General features: G+C 53.3%; 7 protein-coding genes across 7 annotated transcripts; 3 read left to right on the forward strand and 4 right to left on the reverse strand.

Annotated features, from left to right (window-relative positions):
- Positions 1 to 115: 115 nt before the first annotated feature.
- Positions 116 to 1053, reverse strand: BO82DRAFT_383799 (class II fructose-bisphosphate aldolase; the record flags this gene model as incomplete). The annotated part of the gene is made up of 4 exons (XM_025638043.1): positions 116 to 321; positions 378 to 478; positions 544 to 836; positions 883 to 1053. The coding sequence occupies 4 exons, from the start codon at positions 1051 to 1053 to the stop codon at positions 209 to 211; spliced, it is 678 nt and encodes a 225-aa protein (XP_025491487.1). The 3' UTR covers positions 116 to 208.
- A 365-nt stretch (positions 1054 to 1418) lies between these two features.
- On the forward strand, positions 1419 to 4256 carry BO82DRAFT_92959 (Zn(II)2Cys6 transcription factor). The gene is made up of 5 exons (XM_025641658.1): positions 1419 to 1562; positions 1640 to 1737; positions 1794 to 2325; positions 2376 to 2962; positions 3015 to 4256. Exons 1-5 carry the CDS (start codon positions 1467 to 1469, stop codon positions 4108 to 4110), a joined length of 2409 nt encoding a protein of 802 aa, XP_025491488.1. The 5' UTR covers positions 1419 to 1466; the 3' UTR covers positions 4111 to 4256.
- Positions 4257 to 5589: 1333 nt separating this feature from the next.
- On the forward strand, positions 5590 to 6945 carry BO82DRAFT_336384 (enoyl-CoA hydratase/isomerase family protein). Its single transcript, XM_025633346.1, has 3 exons — positions 5590 to 5876; positions 5963 to 6591; positions 6674 to 6945. The coding sequence occupies exons 1-3, from the start codon at positions 5761 to 5763 to the stop codon at positions 6781 to 6783; spliced, it is 855 nt and encodes a 284-aa protein (XP_025491489.1). The 5' UTR covers positions 5590 to 5760; the 3' UTR covers positions 6784 to 6945.
- A 1495-nt stretch (positions 6946 to 8440) lies between these two features.
- Positions 8441 to 9771, forward strand: BO82DRAFT_92990 (rhamnogalacturonan acetylesterase RgaE). The gene is made up of 2 exons (XM_025641659.1): positions 8441 to 9011; positions 9060 to 9771. The coding sequence occupies exons 1-2, from the start codon at positions 8897 to 8899 to the stop codon at positions 9695 to 9697; spliced, it is 753 nt and encodes a 250-aa protein (XP_025491490.1). The 5' UTR covers positions 8441 to 8896; the 3' UTR covers positions 9698 to 9771.
- Positions 9772 to 9845: 74 nt separating this feature from the next.
- BO82DRAFT_284400 (isochorismatase family protein family) lies at positions 9846 to 12335 on the reverse strand (the record flags this gene model as incomplete). The annotated part of the gene is made up of 2 exons (XM_025631457.1): positions 9846 to 11984; positions 12087 to 12335. 2 exons carry the CDS (start codon positions 12333 to 12335, stop codon positions 9846 to 9848), a joined length of 2388 nt encoding a protein of 795 aa, XP_025491491.1.
- A 1072-nt stretch (positions 12336 to 13407) lies between these two features.
- BO82DRAFT_365185 (F-box protein) lies at positions 13408 to 14295 on the reverse strand (the record flags this gene model as incomplete). The annotated part of the gene is made up of 1 exon (XM_025636992.1): positions 13408 to 14295. The coding sequence occupies one exon, from the start codon at positions 14293 to 14295 to the stop codon at positions 13408 to 13410; it is 888 nt and encodes a 295-aa protein (XP_025491492.1).
- Positions 14296 to 16339: 2044 nt separating this feature from the next.
- Positions 16340 to 17546, reverse strand: BO82DRAFT_311141 (lipase family protein). Its single transcript, XM_025632399.1, has 4 exons — positions 17426 to 17546; positions 17208 to 17373; positions 16815 to 17151; positions 16340 to 16755 (listed from the first exon to the last, which is right to left on the reverse strand). The coding sequence occupies exons 1-4, from the start codon at positions 17505 to 17507 to the stop codon at positions 16450 to 16452; spliced, it is 891 nt and encodes a 296-aa protein (XP_025491493.1). The 5' UTR covers positions 17508 to 17546; the 3' UTR covers positions 16340 to 16449.
- Positions 17547 to 21225: the final 3679 nt, after the last annotated feature.

A 21225-nucleotide genomic window follows, 5' to 3' on the forward strand; every position in this document is an offset into this window, starting at 1 on the left:
TTTGCACTGTTATATTGCTTGGAAAGAGTTTAGTATGTTGTCCTTTCATAGAGGATGTAGGATTGAGGAAGCGGTACGTTGCCAAAGCAGGGCTTGCCGTAAACAGGCAAGGTAACATCTGAGACAACTACGACCTCCTGAATCGGTCGCACCACCAAAGCGCTTCCAATATAAATATCCTCTGACAGTAACAAACATCCTTGCACACCTATGGTGCTTGACCTGATGATCCAAGGACATCCATCAAGGCCTCGACCGATTTCTGATAGATTGCAAGTGACTGCTCTTTCAGAGCAGTGAGCTCCAGGTAGCCGGCATCCTCTGCAATAAACTTTGTGTACTCATCACGAGCGTTCTGATTAATACTTTTCTGGCACCTGCTTCAATGGCTTGCCGAAAGAGCCAATCCGGGACCGGGTGCATGCCATGGATGACGAGTGGAATTGAGGGACCAAGGGCGTCGGCAATGCCTTTGAGTCTATGGACATTATTAGTGGGCATTGCATTTTTATGAGCTGCATGAGCTGCATGGGTGTGTCTTACCGGTCAAGTTGCCAGTATTTCTCAGAGCCGCCCTCAGGGTAAGGGCCGTGAATATTGCCAAATGACGGTGCAATATAATGGACCCCCGTTTGACGGGCAAAGTCTGCTGCATGTTGTGGATCGGTTAAGATCTCTTCAAGCTCACCGGCGTCTGGAATACCATCTTCCCCACTGTTAATGCGACCCAATTCTGCCTCCACTGTAATGCCCCGTGCCTTGGCGAGCTCGGTAATTCTCTTACAGTACTGCATGTTTTCCTTGGGTTCTAGTCTGGATGCGTCCAGGGCCAAAGCCTGCTCAACGTCGCTAGAATCCGTGCAGTCAGTGGTCGAGGTGGACACCTATAGGAACCGAGGCATCGTGGGCGGCTTCAACTATGTACTTGACAAAATGCGGGCCTTGGAAATGCATTGACCAAGGGAAGATCTCAATCAATGCCGGGGAGCGTTTGGCCTCGGCAGCACGGATGACGGCCATAACGCTGTCATTGTTATAGCTATTCTCAAGCATCAGGGGGGTGTAATATGCTAGGAACTCGATTACAATGCACCAATTGAAAGCACCAACAGCGTATCCCCCCTTCGTCGCGTCATTGAGAATCTTCCAAGTGAGATTGCTCTCAGGGAAGGCGGCGTTGACCTTATTTGACGACATGTTTGTGCTTGTTGCTGTAAGTCTTGATCCTTTGTATTGATTCTCTTGTTTTGGGAGATAGATCATACAAATAAGCCATCCTAGATACTATAGATCCCAGTTCTCTGGAATGTTGACCTTGTGGCGAATTGCGGATTAGGGTGGAGAGAACGGAATGCTCCGTCTATTTGCCCCACACCGGATCGGCCGGGTGGAGATCTTCTCTCTCGCACCCTCCGCGTCTCCTGCAGACTCACATCTCCCTGCCCTCCTGCTGGATTACTGCCAGCATGACCCCAAAGACGTGCAAATCGACCACAGCAAGCACCCGAAGCGCTAAAAAAGTTCGATCCGCGTGCATCCGCTGTCGAACTCGACGTATCAAGGTGCGCTAAGTTCTTTGACGCTTCTTCTCCGAAACTCCCTTAAACCCCCCCGAACACAGTCAACTAATGGACAGAAGTGTGACGGGGAAACACCGGCCTGCAGAAATTGTCTCAAGGCAAGCGCCCCATGTATTGATGTGGATGCGAGGCTTGGCGATGCGTTATTACCTCGCAGGTAAGGGTGGATGCCCCAACTGTGCGCTTCGCCACCGTCGCTGACCTTGAACGCAGCTTTTCGGCAGACTGCGTCCGTCGTATTCAGTGGTTAGAAGAGATCATACAAAAACACTTGCCAGATATCGATCTCGCAGCTGGCCCGCAACTTGACGCGTCGATCAAGGCGGCCTTCGAGGTCGCGTCCCCCAAGCCGATCAGCTCCTCGAAAACTCCTCTTGGTTTCCCAAGTGAAAATAACGAGTGCTCTTTTGTTCCTTCTCCTGAGATAAATTACTCTTCCCAAACACCTTGTTTGCCCGGTGTCCCCAACAACGAATCGCCTCAGCCTGATTGTTGGGAATCGCCACCGGGCGATTCAGGTATCGCCGATGAAGTTCGTGCGCTGGCACAGAGCCTTGGTCAAGTCTCCCTCCATGAGGACTCCCGGCAGACTTACTATCTAGGTACCTCGACTGGCGTCCTTTTCGCGCATCTTATCGGTGCCAGTACAGCCGGATTTCGTGATCCCTCAGGGCCGGTAGTCATTGAAGAAGAAAATACCCTGGGAAATGTCTCCTTCGAGCGGCTGAGAACCACATTGCTACAGGTGAATGATGTCCTATGATGATGCTCGCAGTGAACTGACCCAAGATGCAGGAGTTACCTCCCCGCGATCGGTGTCAGGACTTACTGGATGAGTATTTCCGTGTCATCCATCCCGACTTCCCAATTCTTGATCCGGCGTCGGTCTCGAGCATCTGTGAAGCGCTCTACGCACTATCTTCAGTGACCGATCCTTGCAAGATTGGGAGCAAAGGGTGGCCCGTAGATCGACCCGGATTTCCCTACAACGGCGAGATGGAAATTCGGAACGGTCAATATGAAACATCAATTTCAGTTTATGCTGCGGCCTTCCACCTGTTCATGATTTTTAGCATTGCTTCCATACTTAAGATGCGTCGAAGGCAGCTGGAGGACTCTCCGCAGCGACTCTACCAAGCGGCTGTGTCTTTCTCCCATCATGTCCTAGCCAGACCCTCCCTCGTCGGCATACAGTCTCTTGTGCTTCTGATTACACACAGTCTGATGACACCATCTGGAGTCAATACATGGACAATAGTACATCTATGTATGGCAAATTGTGTTGATATCGGGCTACACCGTGAAATGGCCGCCAGTCCCTATAATCGTCTCCCAATTCATATAAGGAGAATGGTGTTTTGGACGGTTTATTCGTTAGACAGGTGAGCCCGCCATGCATTCCAGGACCATGTTCAGCGTGTACTAAGAGATCAGATCAATCTCCACGATTCAAGGAAGACCCCTCGGCATAGGAGACGAAACATTCGACCTCTCGCGTCCCGGTCTAGAATTTCCTGGCAGCACCGCAACCCCCGGCAGCCCGTTCGGGCCAAGCTTTGATCCCAAGGGCTTATGGCCGTACACAACACACCATCTCGCCCTAGACCGGTGGATCTCAGCCATCAAACTACTTCTTTATCGGTGTCCGTCGTCCTGCCAGCAGAACCTTTTTATGTGGCCCCCAGACCTCGAAAAACAACAGGCGATCCTCAAAGGCAAGCTTCAGGCCTGGTATCTCGAGATTCCCAACATCGTGAGCCAAGTGATTGTTCCGGATGAACCTTTGCGGGACAAACTCCGTCTCAAGCTCGAAGCCCGATACCATGCAGCTATGATGCTCTTGTTCCAGCCCTCACAAGCCTTGCGGAGGCCCAATGTTGAAGCATGCAAGATCTGCTACGGATCGGCCGTCCAACGGCTCATGATCTACTCTCAGCTATATGAGAACGAGCAGCTCTTTTGCGATTGGCGGAGCATGCAGGACATATTCCATTCGGGGGTGACCTTTCTCTACTTGCTTTACGGCTTGCCGTTTATACGACAGTCGGTTTCGCTTCCCGAAGTCTCCAAAATCATGCGCCTGTGCTCAAACCTTCTGAGCACGGGCGGTGAGTGGTGGCCTTCGCTGAAGAAAGCGAAGAAAAGACTTGAAAGGGTGGCCGACATTGTGATAGATAAGCTCTATAGCGTCAATGCTGCGGCGCTGCCGTCGCAGTCCGCACCGGATATGGATGGCGGGCTCGGTACCACTCAGCTGGGCGAGTCACTGCCGCAGTATTCTAGCTGGGAATTTCCTGATATTGCCGGCCTCCTTCAGCCGTCAAGACGGCGAACGGCATCCATGTCGATCTTTCCGGTGGTTTCTCCCCGCAGATCTGGCACAGAAGCCGAAGGAGACGGAGGGATGCCACAATTGTCGGAGATCTTCAACGAACAAGCGCAGTCCGACGCGCCCGGCTGGGGTAACCCAATACCACACCAGACAGAGGTATTCGATGATCCCTTCTGGGAGCTTGTACAGTTAACTTGATGCATGATACGGGTGTTTTCATGTCTACTCTGCCGGAGGTGCCGCCCTCATTGCAAGCATTATCCTTGATTTGCAAAAGTCTTGTCTGGCGCTTGAAGCAATTTATGCGGCCACACAATGATGCGTATCCAGCTGCTGGGGGGAATATAATGGTTGTCGTGGGCTTGTGGGGGACTATGGTTTATGCAGGAGATTGCTGGGGCTGCGGCAACCCGTCGTTTTGAGACCAAATGAATATAACTATTGTTTGGAGCACTGTGTTATCGTCCGTCAAGAACATGCGCATGATTGATGCATCACTTCAATCTTGCTACGTACCAGGTCAGCCCGCAACTGGGCAGGCCTTCACGGAACTTGGAAGAGGCAGCAACGGGCTTCGAGTGGTGGCTCATAGTATCAGTTACCATGTCATTCACAACTTGCACCAAAGTAACGAGGGCCGGAACCACCCAGTCACGGGACCCGCAAGGGCCCGTCTCGAGCGGTCTGCTCAACCAGCGCTGTAGTTGCCAGTTCTCCGAAGATAGCTCCGAAGCAGAATATAGCAGTCCTACATGGGCGGTCACTGAATTGAAGCCGACTGGAACCACACTACCTCACACGCCACGAGTAAATTGCACATGGGCAATCTCTGCATTCAAAACTGATTGTTCAACGAATGACTCATTTGTCTAACCAGGTCGACCACTACTGAGAATCACTAATGCGATCGATGACAATGAACAGCCAACGGAGTGTTCCATATTTCCTTCCTGACGATCAGCCGTACCGAGGCCAGACCCCCCCGCGTACCCCAGAATCGATCGGCAATAGGACGCGTCTTCTAACGTCATCGAGAAGTTTCTAGAGCGACCTCCAAATACTCCACTGCCTCCGAGCGCCTCTTGATGGGGGCTACAGTCAGTAAATCCTGCCGTGACGGAAGTTTCCGCGACCCCACAAGGGTCAGAATAGCCCTCCGCCGGCGACTGCGGGGAAAATAGCAAAGAGTATAGTGGCCGACCATTTAGAGGCCGTAACCTGCGGACCTGTCATGTTGAAAGATACGAATTCTGGGAGATGGTCAGTGCTCGGTGCGGCTATTTGGAGATGACCATCCACTGCAGCTCCGTGCCGGGTAGCCACAGCAAGACCAGCGGGTGTCCATCACTTGTGGATGGCCATGCTAGCGACACAGGAGTGAGGGTAGGACCCGGTTTATAGTATAATTCTATCGTGCTGATCCCTAGCTAGTACAGTACCTGACTCAACTGTAGGAATAGAAAGTATGCGTTCGAAAGTGGGTAAACAATGATTCCAAAATAGCAACATGGGACTCGCGTGGTTACTTGTGTTGACTGTAGTATAGGTGAAAACCATGCCATGACGTCATACTACCTCACAGGCCCTGATAAGCTCGAAGATCCAGTGTTCAATTTGGTCATTTCCTTTTGGTGTGAGTTGATACCTAATCCACAGGGCAACTTATCCGCGGGAGATAAGCAGCTAGTTTCCCCAACGGTCGCCCTGCGATTTTACCTCGGCTCAACCTGCGCTACCCCAGAATCCGACCACATTTTCGATTTACCCCCTCATTCCTTCCTCCTTCAACTCCAGCTTCCTGCCATTGATTCTGCATCCACCATCAACCCCCCATACACTTGCACCACGATGTCGTCGCAATCCTACACCTACGAACGCTTCAACATCACCTTCCCGCCGGACCACGAATATGTCGCCCACGTGGAGATCAACCGTCCTTCCAAGCTAAATGCCTTCATCGAAGCGTGCGCGCGCCCTTCTTTCCCCCTTCCCCGACCCTTGGGATCCACAATCCACAACCCCAACCTCAGCTCTAACCCCCCCAAAACAGAATGTGGCTCGAACTCTCCTCCATCTTTACGCGCCTGTCCACCGACCCAGCCGTCCGCGCCATCGTCCTCACCGGCGCCGGCCCCAAAGCCTTCACCGCGGGTCTGGACGTGCACGCCGCTTCAGAGGGCACGCTCTCCACCCCCTCGTCCACCGACCTCGACCCCGCCCGCAAAGCGACGCACCTCCGGCGGCACATCCTCGAATTCCAGCACTGCATCTCCAGCCTCGAAAAATGCGAGAAACCCGTCCTCGTGGCGATGCACGGCTTTTCGCTGGGGCTGGCCATCGACCTCAGCGTCGCGGCGGATGTGCGCGTCTGCACGGAGGACGTGCGCTTCGCCGTCAAGGAGGTGGATATCGGGCTCGCGGCGGATATCGGGACGTTGAGTCGGTTGCCCAAGGTGGTGGGGTCGTTTGGGTGGGTGAAGGAGGTGAGTTTGACGGCCAGGGAATTTGGGGCCGCGGAGGCGCTGCGCGTCGGGTTTGTGACGCACGTGTTCAAGGATAAGGAGGCGGCGGTGCAGGGGGCGTTGGCATTGGCGAGTCGAATGGCGGGGAAGAGTCCGGTTGCGGTGCAGGGGACGAAGGAGTTTTTGAATTGGTCCAGGGATCGGAGGGTTGAGGATGGTAGGTGTTTTCTTTTTTTTTTATTGTTGGGTTTGGTGGGGATGGGAAGGCGGCTGATGATATGATGCTAATCTGGTGATAGGGCTGCGGTATACGGCGGTCTGGAATAGTGCGGCGCTGCAGACCAAGGATGTTGAGGCGGCGCTGTTGTCGGGGATTCAGAAGCGGAAGCCGACTTTTGAGAAATTGTAGCTCGTGCAATCGAGGTGTACCTTAGATTTTGTACTGCTGGCATCGTTAGAAGCTGCTTGCATAAGCTTTGCGTCTCCGGAACGAAAGTATTGCTAAAGACTCAAGTGTGAGGTGAGAAAGCTTACTGTAAAGGCTGGGACTTATTCATAAAATCAATTCGATGGCTAGAAACTTTGTCTGATGTCTTCCAACAGTCAGTCTGCTATATAAGGATACGTCTTCGTTGCTGCACGCAGGTATGAAGCGAACGTGATTCGAAGTTCGAGATACTAGTCATGATAGTCATCCTGGCTACACGACGTCACCGGTCTCAGAGGCAAAGCCTGTATTACACTACAGACTTGGAGACCACTGATGCACAACATGCTTGGCTCGTATCGGCGTCCAGAAACTTGAAGGTACTCTACAATTTTCACCATGAACAGGCAGGATGCCTGTCACTCTCCCATGCAAAATCAAAATTCAGACTACATGAGCGTGAATAAACAGTCGAATACCTTATTTCAAACTCGCTCTGTCGTCTCAGACACAAACTGACTCGCCGAAGCGGATGCACACGAAAGAAATTGGCTAGTCTATCTTCACAACGGAGCATACCAAGCCTCAACCGTGCTTGACGGTCTCACATGGTAGTCTAGAGCTTGAGTGTGGAGACTGGAATACCATTTTGGAGAGACCCGGGCAGGAGGAGGCTGAAACGCTTGGCCCCGTCCCGCCCAGCCCAGCCGCCAGACTGTCGTGGGACCGTGGCGGCAAGAAGGTTTCATCTGATACTCTTGGTACAGGAGGTCTATCGTAGGAATATTCCCTGAGTCACAACTACGTGAGTCAGGAGTGTGTCACGGAACTTGTGGCAGGTAGAACAGCAGGAAGTTGGTGTTCCTGCCGCTTGCCCTAGGTCCTGTCCTGGGCAGTCCCGTGCTAGCGGAGAGCAGCCTCTATTTGTGCTGTGCTGTGGGGATTCCAAGAGCTTGGCATTGTCAGAACTGTTCCAAGAAGGAGAAATGTGTGCCTTTGGCTCTCTGACTCTGCAAGAGTTGGGATTGAATGATGTGGGCACATCATTTCTGGTATCATTGGCGCGGGAATTGTTCGTCTGCCAAGGCCTGTATTGTCCCACCCCGAGAATTGTCCGAGGACGGAGCTGTCAAGTGCTGAAGATGTTCGTGCTCTATTTATATCTGCAAGGTTAAGTTTCATCAGTGTCAAGTGCTAAGTATGAAGATACAGCACAACACATTCCCTGCCCAGACAGTAACTTATCTCCTGCCAGACAACGAAGTAGAGTACCAGCTAAAGAAAATCAACAACGCACCCTACACTTCATGTGTAAGCACGACAACAATCGGGCTTCGGATTTAACCACCGCGCTTGACGCTCACCCCAATCTGTACCCCGCTTCTTCACTCCGTCACACCCCCCAAACTTCAAACTAACGCATCTCATTTTCCGCCCCGCTAATCCCAGATCGAAACGGAACTACACCCTTTGACATCGACCCTGTCACTCCGTCACCCTGCCAATATTCACTCGACATCCCATCCTGCAGAACCGCATCTCCTTCCAGCACGTCATACCCACCCTCACAGGTGGGAAAAATCCCACCAGAATACACTCTGCACTCCGCACGGCCCTCCCTCCCCCTTCCTCTTGCGCCTCCGTAGACCCGAAGATATAGCACTTTGTACCCTTGAACCCTGTCGATCGGCGGGCTTGTTTGCGCTGCCGCCTCCTTTCAATGACTTTATTCGTTGAGAGGAGGATGCTGCAGTCCACGAGGGGAGTCAGTATCCGAGCATCGGGGCCATAAACCCCGAGCTTCCCGGGTATTGTTTTGGGAGGATTACCCTGAGCTGCGAGCTGCGTGCAGAATGCCAAGGTTGGAGTGCATTTACCCCATACTGAACCTGAGACTGGGGGTGTTTGACATGCTGGTTCTGGTCCGATGGCCGAGGTCGGTAGAAAGGAAATTGCCCGGGTGGGATGAGCTGGGTTGAGTGGGATTTTCCACGTATTGGTCTGGGTGGTGAGGGTATAAAAGGGGGTTGGCACTCGGTTGTATGAGTTCAATTCATCATTCACACAGAGAAAATTGACAGCCAATACCGCCGCAATGAAGACCGCCGCTCTCGCACCGCTCTTCTTCCTCCCCTCTACCCTCGCCACGACGGTCTATCTCGCGGGTGACTCGACCATGGCCAAGAATGGTGGCGGGTCCGGGACCAACGGTATGTCCAACCCCTCCTAACTCTGATGATCGCTGCTGACCGACCCAGGCTGGGGCGAGTACATCGCCAGCTACCTCTCCGCGACAGTGGTCAACGATGCGATCGCGGGCCGCAGCGCCCGCTCGTACACGCGCGAGGGTCGGTTCGAGAACATCGCCGAGGTGGTGACGGCGGGCGACTACGTGATTGTCGAGTTCGGCCACAACGACGGCGGCTCGCTGTCCACGGACAACGGCCGCACCGACTGCTCCGGCACCGGGGCCGAGGTCTGCTACAGCGTCTACGACGGGGTCAACGAGACCATCCTCACCTTCCCCGCCTACCTGGAGAACGCCGCCAAGCTGTTCACCGCCAAGGGCGCCAACGTCATCCTCAGCAGCCAGACCCCCAACAACCCCTGGGAGACCGGCACCTTCGTCGACTCCCCCACGCGCTTCGTCGAGTACGCCGAGCTGGCCGCTGAGGTCGCCGGCGTCGGGTATGTCGACCACTGGTCCTACGTGGCCAGCATCTATGAGACCTTGGGCAATGCCACCGTCAACTCGTACTTCCCCATCGATCACACCCACACCAGTCCGGCGGGCGCGGAGGTCGTGGCCGAGGCGTTCTTGAAGGCGGTGGTTTGCACAGACGCGTCGTTGAAGAATGTCTTGACGACGACGAGCTTTGAGGGGACGTGTTTGTGAGTGAGCAGAGGGGAAGGCAAAGGGGAGTGTTAAATGACAGGACTTATTGTGCATAGTGGTAGTTCGTGTATTGCAAATGGTATCTGAACTGGCTCGCTTATGTTCGTAATCGAGAATTGGATATATGAAAATTCGAGCATTAAGGTCCTTATGCCATCTCCTCCAGCGTGGTTTTCACTATTCCACGCTTCTCCACTCGGGTATAATATTGCATCAGGTTCGGGTAGGTAGTGCTGGAAAATTGACCAGCTGCTCGATTCTCCCAAAGAACGGGCCAGAGGGAACAGTCGTCAATTCCAAAGGAGGCACCACTTGCGAATGGCTGTGACTGGAATACTGCTTCCCACCTATTCAAATAGTCGACGCTTCCCGATCGATCCATCGGGTTGCGCCAAGTGGCTAGGAGTTGGTCGATCTCGACCAGGAGGCTCCCCCCGCGCAGAGCTTCCACGCCCGGTTGCACGAGCTCCGAGGCGTGAGTGGAAAAATATGCCAGGATGTTGGAATCGCCAGCAAGCTCCGCTCCATTACCATCAATGTAAAGCGGCAGATTCATGGCCTCAGCGCCCGTTGCGGTGATCGCATCGTAGCGAAGTCCGTTCTCGCCCAGACACAAACGCACCCGGAGATTAGCCACAGGGTCCGGTCCGACCACAAGCTTGGCGGTCGTAGCCGTAACAAAGTTGACAACATCGAAGCCCGCGCCGTAGACCCCGTCCCAGTCAAATTCGCTCGCGTGATTCTCTTGCCCAAACGCCCGAATCAAGCACTCGGTTCCCTCTGGGTGCCCATGGATCACTGCATGAGCACGATCCTGAGTTTTGGACACTGCACCTTGGCCCCAGATCGCGTCTCCAGTTGGGTTGAGATAGGTGCCAATGTGACGAAAAGTCAGGGAAATCCGCTGTCCGCCATACGCTCGCTCCTCCGATGACTTCTCGTCCGTGGCTCGCTTATCGGGGCGAATGCCGTGCAGCCATCGCATGTTCGTCTTCTCCCCAAGGATGAACAGTGATTCGTGAGGCATAGGGATGCGTTGCGTCAGGCGACCACTCTCGGTGCCTTCCGACTCCTTTCCCTTGGTCCGCAGCACCATCACGCGTTGAGCACCAAGACTGACATTGCATATGAACGAGCCCCGCACAATGTCCAGAGTTTTGTCCGAATGCTCCGAGATCCGGTCTTGTCCGTCGCGATACAGTTGGATAAGTGCATGGTTGAGTGGGTGGCCCAGAATACCCTCGACGACAACCCGTACCTCATCCACCGTAGAAGTGAACGGTTGCAGTGGCGGCGACTCATCCGCTGGGTGACGGTAGATCGGAATGGATCCATCATCCAGCGCACGCCCCTGTACCGCCACCAACCGCGGGACCTGCCCAGACAGATGATACATCTTCTGCCAAGCCACCTCATCCCGGATCTTCTCAAAGGCTTTCTCTGGCAACTCCAAATCATATATGATCCTGGAGTCCCCCTCCCCGATGACATCGCCCGGCCTGTACACATCGCGTTTCTTCGACTTCTCGCTTCGCCGCGGGTCTGTGCGCGCCCTCAACTCGCCCTTGGCATCCGATCTCTTTGCACGACGGACACGTGTACGGGCCTTGACAGCGCCAGTATCCGCGGATTGTGCCTCCGAGGCATTCCGAACTCGTGCGCGGGCGATATTAGCCAGCTCCTGCAGGCTCTGGTTGTCATGGCCGGAGAACTCCGCCATGAGATCTTCAATCCTGCGGCGCCGGCCGCTGCCCACCAAAGCCTCCGGGCTCTCATCCCTGGCCGCCGATCGGGATTCGGACCCGAACCCCAGTCCGTCCATGACGCCTTCAATTTCAGCACGATTCGCCGTTCGCACTGGCCGGGCGTTGCTACTCCTGGCGATCGCGTCGGTCTCCTCCCAATCTAGCTCCTCCAGCAGCTCCTGCGTGGTGATCCCGCTGGCGCCGAAGATATCCGCCATGCGACGCATCGCCTCCTCGTGGCGGGGGAAGCTGCGGTACCCGAGACAATCCTCGACCAGAGTGACTGAAAAGCCATGTCGCACGGCGTCAAGAGCGGTGGCGTAGACGGACACATTAGATAGCGACCCGCAGAGGTAGAGCTCGGTGATGAGCCGGGTGCGGAAGGAGAGGATGAGATTGTGGTCGCCGAGCGCGGAGTACCCCGATTTGACGATCAGGGTATCTGATTCTGAGTCGATGGCCGCGAAGACGGGTGCGGGGAACTGCGCGCCGGGCGTTTGCGGCACACAGCACCGCGGTGTCTTGGCTGAAAGGAAGGCCTCCTCGTCGATGGTGTGGCCATCGTCCATCTTCCAGTCGCCATCTACGGATTCATCCTCTGGTGTGCGCTTGGCTCGCGCGTCCTGGTCCTGTCGACTGAGCACCACCAGGTCCTGGCCGTCCGATGGGCTGATCAAAGGTTGCGAGGACTGGTAGTAGGAGCGCACCCACACCACGTCCCCATTTCGGCGGAAGGCGCTGGCGAGCTGAGGGATGTTCTCTAGGAAGTCAGCGGTGTTAGGGACGTGTAGGGCTCCATTCGATCGCACAAAGTCATTCTGGAGATCTAGGAGGAGAAGAGCTTTGCGGGTCTGGATGGTGGGCAGATTGCCGAACTGAGCGATGAAACTCATTGTGGGAACATGATCAGGAGGTCAAGGGGAATTATCACAAAACAGATCGATAAGAATGCAGCTAGGATAAGCAGGGCTGAAGAAATAAGGATCTTGGGTCAGATGCGGGGATAGCAGAAGGTGGGGTTGAAGATGGTAATAATCTGGTAGAGGGTGGAGGAACGATGGTCAGGAAGTGAAGATGCGGAGGGTGAAATCCACGGGCGGAGAATCCCGTCGACACCTGACTGCTGAGGCATCCGCTTGGAATACTTTTCCGATGTGTCGGCCGAATAGAGAAGCGGTGTAGCGGTGGAGCCGCAACAAACAAACAAACACGGATTATCAAACTGACCAAACAGGGCTCACGGGTCAAATACACCCAACAGGATAAAAGGAACAAACAGGGCGCACCAGTAATCTAGGCTCAACTTGCTAACTCTATGCTTTTTATCATAGACCGGGTCGGACAGGGAGTGTTTGATAGCAAAGTGCTGGTGCTCGGCCCGCATGAAGCGGAGGAATTGTGGCTTTAGAGAAGAGCCACTCCGGACAAGCCTATCAAATAGAAAAAAGAATAAGGCGCAGTATAGTGACGACCACGATGTCAGAAAGTAGTACAGCACAGAAATGATGCTGGGAATTGAGGACAATAGATAGTACTCAGATTTTTGGGCAACTCATTTGTGTGATGGAACAGCAGGGCTGAGAGTGGATACGTACTAAGTCTTTCTCTTTGTAAGCTAAGCTCATAATGAACGACCGACCATACCAATGTCACTACCTGATACTCAGATCAGTCCTTTTACTAGCAAAACCATCCACCACAATATCATTGCGCTCGATGCCCAGTAGACTCATGCTGATCCAAGTGCGATGACAGGGAGAAATTTTGAGGATCACTAAGTCCTTCACATCTTCCCGGGTGATACTCGCAACGCCAGGCAAAAACAAGCAATTTTACAACCATAGCCTCTACTAGACCATGTCGCATTCGTCTCGACCTCACTACCTCTTTCGTCAGCAAGTATTCTTCCACGCATACAATCTCTTCGACCACCTCACACACACCGAGTTTCTTGCTAGGTTTTCTTCAGTCATCCTGCTGCGACTTATGGCCACGTTTGATATCGTCGTAATACCGTCGCCAACCCTGCGCCCAAGGAGAGATCGGGACCTCATCCAAGCCGACATAGTAATGGTAGCTCTTCAGGGGCCGGTTCGGTTGGTGGCCGTTCCCAAAGCGGTTCTCGATTCTAGCCAAGACCCAAGGAAGGGCGATCCAAAACAACGAGCCTGCAGTGGTCTCAACCTGTTGCTCGCCCCCCTCTGAGACACCCCCGACCTCGCGTGAAGCACCCCGAAAGGTCAGCAGATCGCACGTCTCGTACGAACCTACTGCGGCCTCATGGGGCCCAGGTCTTGGTCGGATGATGCCCCATAGGCGAAACCCAGAATACAGGGGCGATCCCTCGATGAAGATCATCCTCCGCCCGTCAAACGTCCTCAGGAACCTGGCCTCCAGTTCTCTCTGCAGGTCCTGCAGGCGAGGAAATCCTTCGCGCCGGCAGAGTACGGCGCACAGATACCCTGCTCCAAAGGCAGTGATGGGGAAGTAAAAGTCTCTCGTGTAGTTAAGCAAGCACAGTTTGGCCGTTGGCGGCTGATGGAGGAGCATCCTTCTCCAACTGGCCTCGGGGCGCTCGTAATATTTTCTATGACAGGTGTCCAAAGAACTGAGGAATTCGGGCCATATCTTCTGGATGATGAGGGGGTTGGCGGTGCGTCGCTCGCCTTGGGGGGTGTTTTCAGCCGGCTGGAAGAATAGGGTTGTCTGCATCGCCCGTGACTTGCTGATCAGGTCGTGCCAGAGGTAGCACACTCGTGATGAGATGAGTAAGGTCTGCATATCCATGTGGAGGAGGATTTGCTCCACCAGCTCCGGGATGCAGAATATTCGATGGGGTGTAGGTTCTGCCATGGTTACTGTCGTTTGGAGTGACTATATTGATGATAACACTTGGTAGTTGATGAGATGAAGTCTCCTCGTGGCGACCGAGTGCTGGAAATGATAGCTGCGAAGCGCGGTAGGGAGAGTCATCCTCGGCGTCACCCTTCCGACATCGATAGACTTGACCACGGTACCAGTTCAGTCGATGCAAAGCTGTGATGCACTTATGATGACGGCGAGCACATCGTGAAGAAATTTCCTAAGCAAGGACAACGGTATTTCGTTTGTCGACCATGGAAGTACGACGCAGCCGTGACTCTGAGAAGCGTCCATCTCAGGTTCAAATCACAAGCATCTCTGTGACTCGAGCAGGCATTTATCTAGTCAAAAATGACCATCACTGCAGCTCAAGTAGAGAGAATAGACGGGTGAGTACTTGAGATCTCTTAATCTGCCAGGCAGCAATGGAGTTTGCGAGCTCCCAGAGATCATCGAATTTGATGCTACGAGTTTATCGATTGTTCCATCTATACACTCTGTCGCACGCAGGTACGAAACTCGCATACCTTGGCTCGGAAACAAGCTCCCTCCGAGCATCCAATTCTTATCAACCTGGTAGAACAGTAGCAGAGGTCGGTCATGACTGCTATCATAATCCTTGCCGACCGATAAGCCAGATGTTTGCTGCTTTGTCGCTGCATGGGTTATCGGTGCTCCCGCGGACGGCCGTCGGACGAATGTAAGCAACATCGATCACAAGCCTCGACTGATAACGCCAGTATCTATGACCTTGCAGACATCCAAGTACTCCATATCTCTAGATACCAGCATTCATGGGTACTTTTGCTTCCTGCCCTCATTCATCCTTGAGCTGCATATTCCTACTCCCACTACTGACACTCCCTTCAAGCGACGCAAGCTCTTTAGTGGTTAGAACCTGCAAATCCACTCGAGCCATATAACTACCCCGCATAAACAGCACGGATCCAACACGGACGCAGCACGGAGCTGCCCAGCAGAGACCATCTCGGAGACCACAGCTATCTCCAACTCCTCTACAGACACCAGGATTACATCCCACTACTGCACGCTGCCATCCCAGAAAGGAAGCCCATCTCCCGAATTGCACCAAGCACGTGAAAGCGCCAGCCTTTGCCCGGTATACATCCGATGGAAGTATACATCCAGCCACGTGCCCACCACACGGCCCAGCAACCACCTACGCACAAGCCAAGAACTGCGACAAGTGAGCCATCCCCCAAACTCAAGGTTCCCAGCGCAAGTACCGAGATTCTCCACAAATCAGTCCTGATAAAACTTCCCACGTGTTAGCCGTTACCCCTCTGATCGACAGTGACTAAACCACTGTATAGACTACGCGTAAATTAAACTAAGTGTGCGGACTTCGAAGAAACGCGGCGCGGATGTGCGAGCGCTCGGCGAAGCTGCCCGTTAGGGCTAATGGCCCGGATCTCCGGCAGTGCCCCTCTGTTCGACTGCAGACTAGACTAAACTAGACTAACGTGTTAACGTTCCATACCCCCTTGCGAGCGCCGTGCTGCGACTTGCCCTAACACATCGTCGAGCTGGACCGTTTGAGAGTTTCTCGATGGTCTTGGGCGCATATTCACATGTTCTGGTGCTCGCAGGTGCAGATCGGCTGAGCTTAGCGCAGCAGCGTAGCAAGAATTTTGCCGGGAGTGGGGGTCCAAGCGTTAAGCAGCGCATTTGTGGGAGTACAGTACGGAGTACAGCATGTTGGACATGCGACGAAAGTTGATCAGATTGTTGATGATATCGAAGCAGTCCTTGCAAAAGTCTACGGGCAAAAGCAAGCGGAGACTTGCCCCTTTTTCTTTTCTCGAAGCATTCAATTGAGTTAAACCGATTTAAAGTCTATGATTGTTAAGAATTAAGAGTGGGTCCCCAGCAGGCTCCAATCCGTGGTTTCGGCTATCAATCTGCGACAACCCGTGAAACGTGGGTCGGGGGTACTTCGGCGGACGGTTGACTAGAAAAGTTTCTCTTTGAGACGGTAAGAATAGGAGACAAATGTCGTAACGTAAATTCATTCCAATTATATCCAAGATATGAAGTATGTACATGCGATGCGAGCGCCTCAGTCATTACTCCTATCCCTATTTACTGCGGCTAGCGTCCGCATCGCCGGGAGCAGCAGCGCGACTAATCGCACGCGCTGATGTGCTCGAAGTAGAACTTGTGGGCGGAGACACTGTCCAGGAGCGTCCCGTCGTTGCCCGCGGTGGAGTCCACTCCAGTCACCTCGGTGATGTCCGAGGTCGTGACGGTCACGTCGGTGTCGCTGGTGATCCAGTACTCCGGGCTGAAGTGGTGGTAGCCGAGCAGCTTTGGCGGGAGCTTGGGGACGATGTCGTCCGTGTGGGTGACACGGTAGTTGCTGCCCTTGCTCTGGTCGGTGATGTAGTCGGCCAGGGCGAGGTTGCCGATGCGAGGTTGGCCGAAGTTGTACTATTATCATCAGTGCTGAGATCGAGCCTGAGGCGGGGTGGGCTAGACTAGGAACATACCAGGTCAACGGTGTAGCCGTCGTTGCGGAGGACGGTGGCTCCAATCGCGGCGAGGGCAGCACCCAAGCTGTGACCGGTGAAGACAAGGTCGTAGCCCGAGTAGGTGGTGACAGCCGCCTCGACCTTGGAGGTGATAGTGCTGGCAACTGTCTCCCAGGCTTTCCAGAAGCCACTGTGAATCTCGCAGTCAGTGCAGATGCTGCTCGCATCGGTAAGACCGAAGTCGAGGTTGGCGATCCAGTTGGAGAGATCAGAGCTGCCACGGAAGGCGACAACAATAGCTTTGTTGGTCGAGTCAACAGCAACGAAGCCCGCCGTGTCGCCGAATTCGGCAGTTCTGTGGTTATTTGTCAGCCGACTCGGCCAAATGAATTATACGCTCAAAAGACTTACTCGTTGAACTCGTCAAGGACAATGGGAGCAGCAGCCACAACCAGAGGACAGTTGTCGGCAGAGCAGGAGAGGGCCGTGCTTGCTGAGTCAATGTTGGTCGAACAGTAAGCGGCCGCGCTGTACTGCGCAAAGAGGTCCATCTGGTCCAGCAGGGTGGTGGAGACAGCTATGACAAAATCAGCGTTGTGGAATAAGACTAGGTTGACACAAGCACGTACATCGACGCTCGATCGGCGCGGGGGCAGCCTGAGCCAGCAGGCCGAGAGCCGCGACAACCCCTAATTCCCGGGTGTAGAGCATCGTGAGTGGAAGAGAAAGAACGGGGAATTTGGGTTAGGGAATGATCTGCCTGGATCCTGGGGATATCTCGAAGAGTGGCGATCAGCCATCCTTTTATAGAAATTCTTCCCCTTATCCCTTGCGGGAGGGGAATTCGTCGGGGATCTGGCGTAGAAAGTCCGAGGGATACGAGCCACTCCGGTAGAGCGGAGAAAAAGCAAATCCCCGGGCCAAATTGAGGTATTAGAGAATTGAAGGCTATACCCATTGCTCTTAGCTTCAGGCCAAGGATTCAGGATGGGCTGGATGGATGGGGTTCCAGGGGCGGCCCCCAACAGACGTTGCTCCGTCGGAGGAAGATAGGGCTAGGCCGCCGCGTGAAAAAAGGAATGCAACCGGATTGCACACGGCCCAACTTCCATCGCGCATTGGCTTCTTTCTTTGTTAATTGCCACGCGTTTGCAACAGATAGATGCACCGGTAGACGTGATAAAATTCTTGAGCATTGGTGTCAACCCTTCCGGATGGACCCGCCCGGCATTCAAGGCTAAAGCGCGATGCTTGTTCAAGCCTGGTTGCTCTTCAGCCGGAACCGCGTGATTGACCTCCTGCATGAACGGGCCGGAGTGTGCATCTTGCAGAGCAATCAGACAAAACTTCTCTGAGTTAGCGTCATTGGCGCGGGCTGTCGTTCTTCCCGAAAGGACCCACCCCATTCGGCTTAATTTGGCCTCTATAACGACGACTGTTATAGTCCTCGCGGACACTTCTTATCCACCAGTGAAGTGATCACGGGGCAGCTTGCAATTTAAACTCTGCTTCAGAAGTCAGGAAAATCGAATTTTCTTCCAATTAAGCACGCACGATGGCCGTCTGACTGTGTCGCCGGAGTCAGGGGCTTGACGCTGTGCCTTCTGCTGTGAGGAAGACCTGTGCCTGAAAGTTACCGGCCCCATGGACACTGCGCCACCAACTAGTTATTAGGGCGATGTTGAGGGGAAGCTGATTTTGGCCTTGGAACGGTTAAGCTGATCTTCAGGGGCATGGTGCCTGAGGCATCCGGTTTCCGCCAGCAATGCGGGTGGAACGACTGTTCTTCCAGTTCCGAAATGACCATCAATGACCAATCCATTGCATCTTATTTCTTGCATGACTTTAAAATCTCTCAATGAGGTAAATGCAGCGTCAGAGTATGGAGTTTGGTCTGACATAGACAAGGTCTTGGAAGTTGCTTGCGTACGCCATGAAGCATCGTCAATTCCCAAATGTCAACTCAGGCGAACCCGAATATATACATTTTCGCCCAACAACTTGCCCACAATTCTACGTCGAGATGACAGCCTTATTCTACATGGAGTTCACTGCTCAGATACGTATACCTACGCAGAGAAAGAGCGTTGACATATTAATCTTCTACAACAAGATTTTCTTTTGAGAATTGTTGGAGGTCTATCATCCTCTCAGTCTCTTCGCTGTAGTTATGATTTACTGGCCGGGGAGGGTAGTATATCGGGACCACTCGTTTCATATTTAGAACGCACCAACAGCCCTTGTCAATGAAAGCCAGAGGTATTATTAAAAGCTCTACATTTGAGTGAGCTGAAGAAAGTGATTGCAGCTGATGTGAGAAATTCTGAATTCTCGAGAAGAATGAACTGCTCCTAGCTGCTGCTTCTGCTCCACCTAAACCATGCGGATGAGTCAAATGAAGAGTGTTTTTTTCGATACGCAGCGCATAGATGTATCCAAGGGAGATTTTATCTCAGACAGAAAGCATATAGATACAAAGCGTACACTTACAAAGCGTACAGATGCATCAACGGGAGATTTTATCCTGAATACAAAGCGTATAATGACAAAGTATATTGCGGATCAGTGTTACGGAAGGTACATGGAGACGAGTATATAATAAATAGCTGCTCTGGTACGGAAGAATGACATCGATGTTGGGTATACACATCGTCATCGACCACGGAAGGTGAAGAATTTGCAAGTAAGTCACCTCGTTGAGTCTGATACCACTTCTCCAAGGCTACTCAACAGTCCATCTCCGAAGAAGGACTGACTTGGCCTTTATCACTTCTCGATTCGCCTCGATCAAAGATTGCACAGATCTCCATCAACCTCGCCATCCATACCTTGTCAATTACCATCAAGCAAGGCTTCAATTCATCGCAATGGCAAAGCTTACAGACATCCCGCCGGAGCTAATGTTGTTCATCATAGAGCAGCTCCAGGGGTGGCCAGCCGACTTGAATGCACTCGTGCGGACCTGTCAACCGCTATACAACCAATGGCTTTTTTCTCTGTACAAGCACAACCAGAACTGGATCGGAGCGTTGCTTTCGGCCGCTCAAAATGGTAACTTCCTGACCGCTAAGCGAGCAGTGGAATATGACCCGATGCGTGACCCTGACTACGATAACAGCGAGGAGATCTGGGATATCCGGCGCACATTATGTATAGAGACCGAGGAAAACTTCTGCTTTGATTACTACGAAGTGCCCTACCCGCAACATAGCTTCGACCGAAATCACCCCGATGACAAGATCTGGCCGTATGGTGTAGACGAGTATGATCTGACCAACGATCGCTACGATCGGTTGACTCTGGCCGATAACGCCAATATGACACATGTCGCCTACGCACTTGCCGTGGGCAACGAGAACTTCGAAATCGCCTGTGTTCTTTCGCCCTCCGGCCGGCACATCGACACGGTAATCTCGAGATGGGGGCGCACGGCCTTACACTACGCTGCTTATTGTGGAAGTGAGCAGGGGATCGAGTTTCTGCTGGCGCGCGGCGCTAATGTTAACGCGACGGATCGGTGGGGGGAGACGGCGCTGATGATAGCTGCAAGAAATACGAGCGCATCCTGCTTGGAGCTACTTCTCGCATACGGAGCGGGAATAGACATGTGGTGCGACGGACGTACGGCGCTCTCAAATGCCATATTGAGACATGGAGATGAGACGGTTGACATCCTGGCGCATGGGGCCGACGTTAATGAAGGCTCCCATAAGCCATTATTATTGAGCATTGCTTCGGGCAATTGCAACCTTGTCTCGCGCTTGCTCGCTCGAGGGGCAGACCCCAATGCCGTGACTTACGACGGTAAGGAGACGGCACTAACCCTCGCGATCCAGCAGTCGTGCGCGGAGGAAGTGGTTCGTATGCTCCTTGAAAGTGGAGCAGACGTAAATACAGCTAGAGATGGGATTACGCCTTTGGAGTATGCCGTCAAGCAGAAGCAGGATGAGGTGGTTCGCATGCTGCTGGACCGTGGAGCCGACGTGGATGCTACCGATAACCTGGGGAGGACCGCGTTGATGCATGCGGTTTGGTCGGGGTCGCGGGACTCGGTTGCCCTGCTTCTTGAAAGGGGGGCCGATGTGGAACACAAGGAGACTGGCATTTACGGGGTCACTTCTCTGATGATAGCAGCGCGTTTTCAACGTATCGAGGTCGTGACTCTTCTTCTTGACAACGGAGCAAACATCAATGCCTATGGCGGGTTCTGGAAAACAACCCTAATGATAGCTGTTTCTGAAAGCCGCATTGACAAAGAAATGATACTTCAACTTCTCCAACGCGGGGCGGACATCACCATGGGGAACGCGTACGGGACTACGGCACTGGACTATGCCTTGAACAACAGATGGGCGCCTGAAAGGGAAGAGATTGTCGAATTGCTGCGCGAATGGGAGGAGGAATGACGAAGTCACCTTGCCCTTGCTTG

Source organism: Aspergillus uvarum (genome assembly GCF_003184745.1).
Source record: "Aspergillus uvarum CBS 121591 unplaced genomic scaffold BO82scaffold_30, whole genome shotgun sequence".
In the NCBI taxonomy this organism is placed as follows: domain Eukaryota; kingdom Fungi; phylum Ascomycota; class Eurotiomycetes; order Eurotiales; family Aspergillaceae; genus Aspergillus; species Aspergillus uvarum.

Coding starts and splice junctions, on each gene's coding strand:
- BO82DRAFT_92959 (XM_025641658.1), top strand. CDS start 1,467: ATGACCCCAAAGACGTGCAAATCGACCACAGCAAGCACCCGAAGCGCT. Junction 1,738..1,793: donor GATGCGTTATTACCTCGCAG/GTAAGGGTGGAT, acceptor CCTTGAACGCAG/CTTTTCGGCAGACTGCGTCC. Junction 2,326..2,375: donor TGAGAACCACATTGCTACAG/GTGAATGATGTC, acceptor CCCAAGATGCAG/GAGTTACCTCCCCGCGATCG.
- BO82DRAFT_311141 (XM_025632399.1), bottom strand. CDS start 17,507: ATGCTCTACACCCGGGAATTAGGGGTTGTCGCGGCTCTCGGCCTGCTG. Junction 17,152..17,207: donor GTCCTTGACGAGTTCAACGA/GTAAGTCTTTTG, acceptor AAATAACCACAG/AACTGCCGAATTCGGCGACA. Junction 16,756..16,814: donor ACGGCTACACCGTTGACCTG/GTATGTTCCTAG, acceptor TGATGATAATAG/TACAACTTCGGCCAACCTCG.
- BO82DRAFT_336384 (XM_025633346.1), top strand. CDS start 5,761: ATGTCGTCGCAATCCTACACCTACGAACGCTTCAACATCACCTTCCCG. Junction 5,877..5,962: donor CTAAATGCCTTCATCGAAGC/GTGCGCGCGCCC, acceptor CCCCCAAAACAG/AATGTGGCTCGAACTCTCCT. Junction 6,592..6,673: donor GGATCGGAGGGTTGAGGATG/GTAGGTGTTTTC, acceptor ATCTGGTGATAG/GGCTGCGGTATACGGCGGTC.
- BO82DRAFT_92990 (XM_025641659.1), top strand. CDS start 8,897: ATGAAGACCGCCGCTCTCGCACCGCTCTTCTTCCTCCCCTCTACCCTC. Junction 9,012..9,059: donor TGGCGGGTCCGGGACCAACG/GTATGTCCAACC, acceptor TGACCGACCCAG/GCTGGGGCGAGTACATCGCC.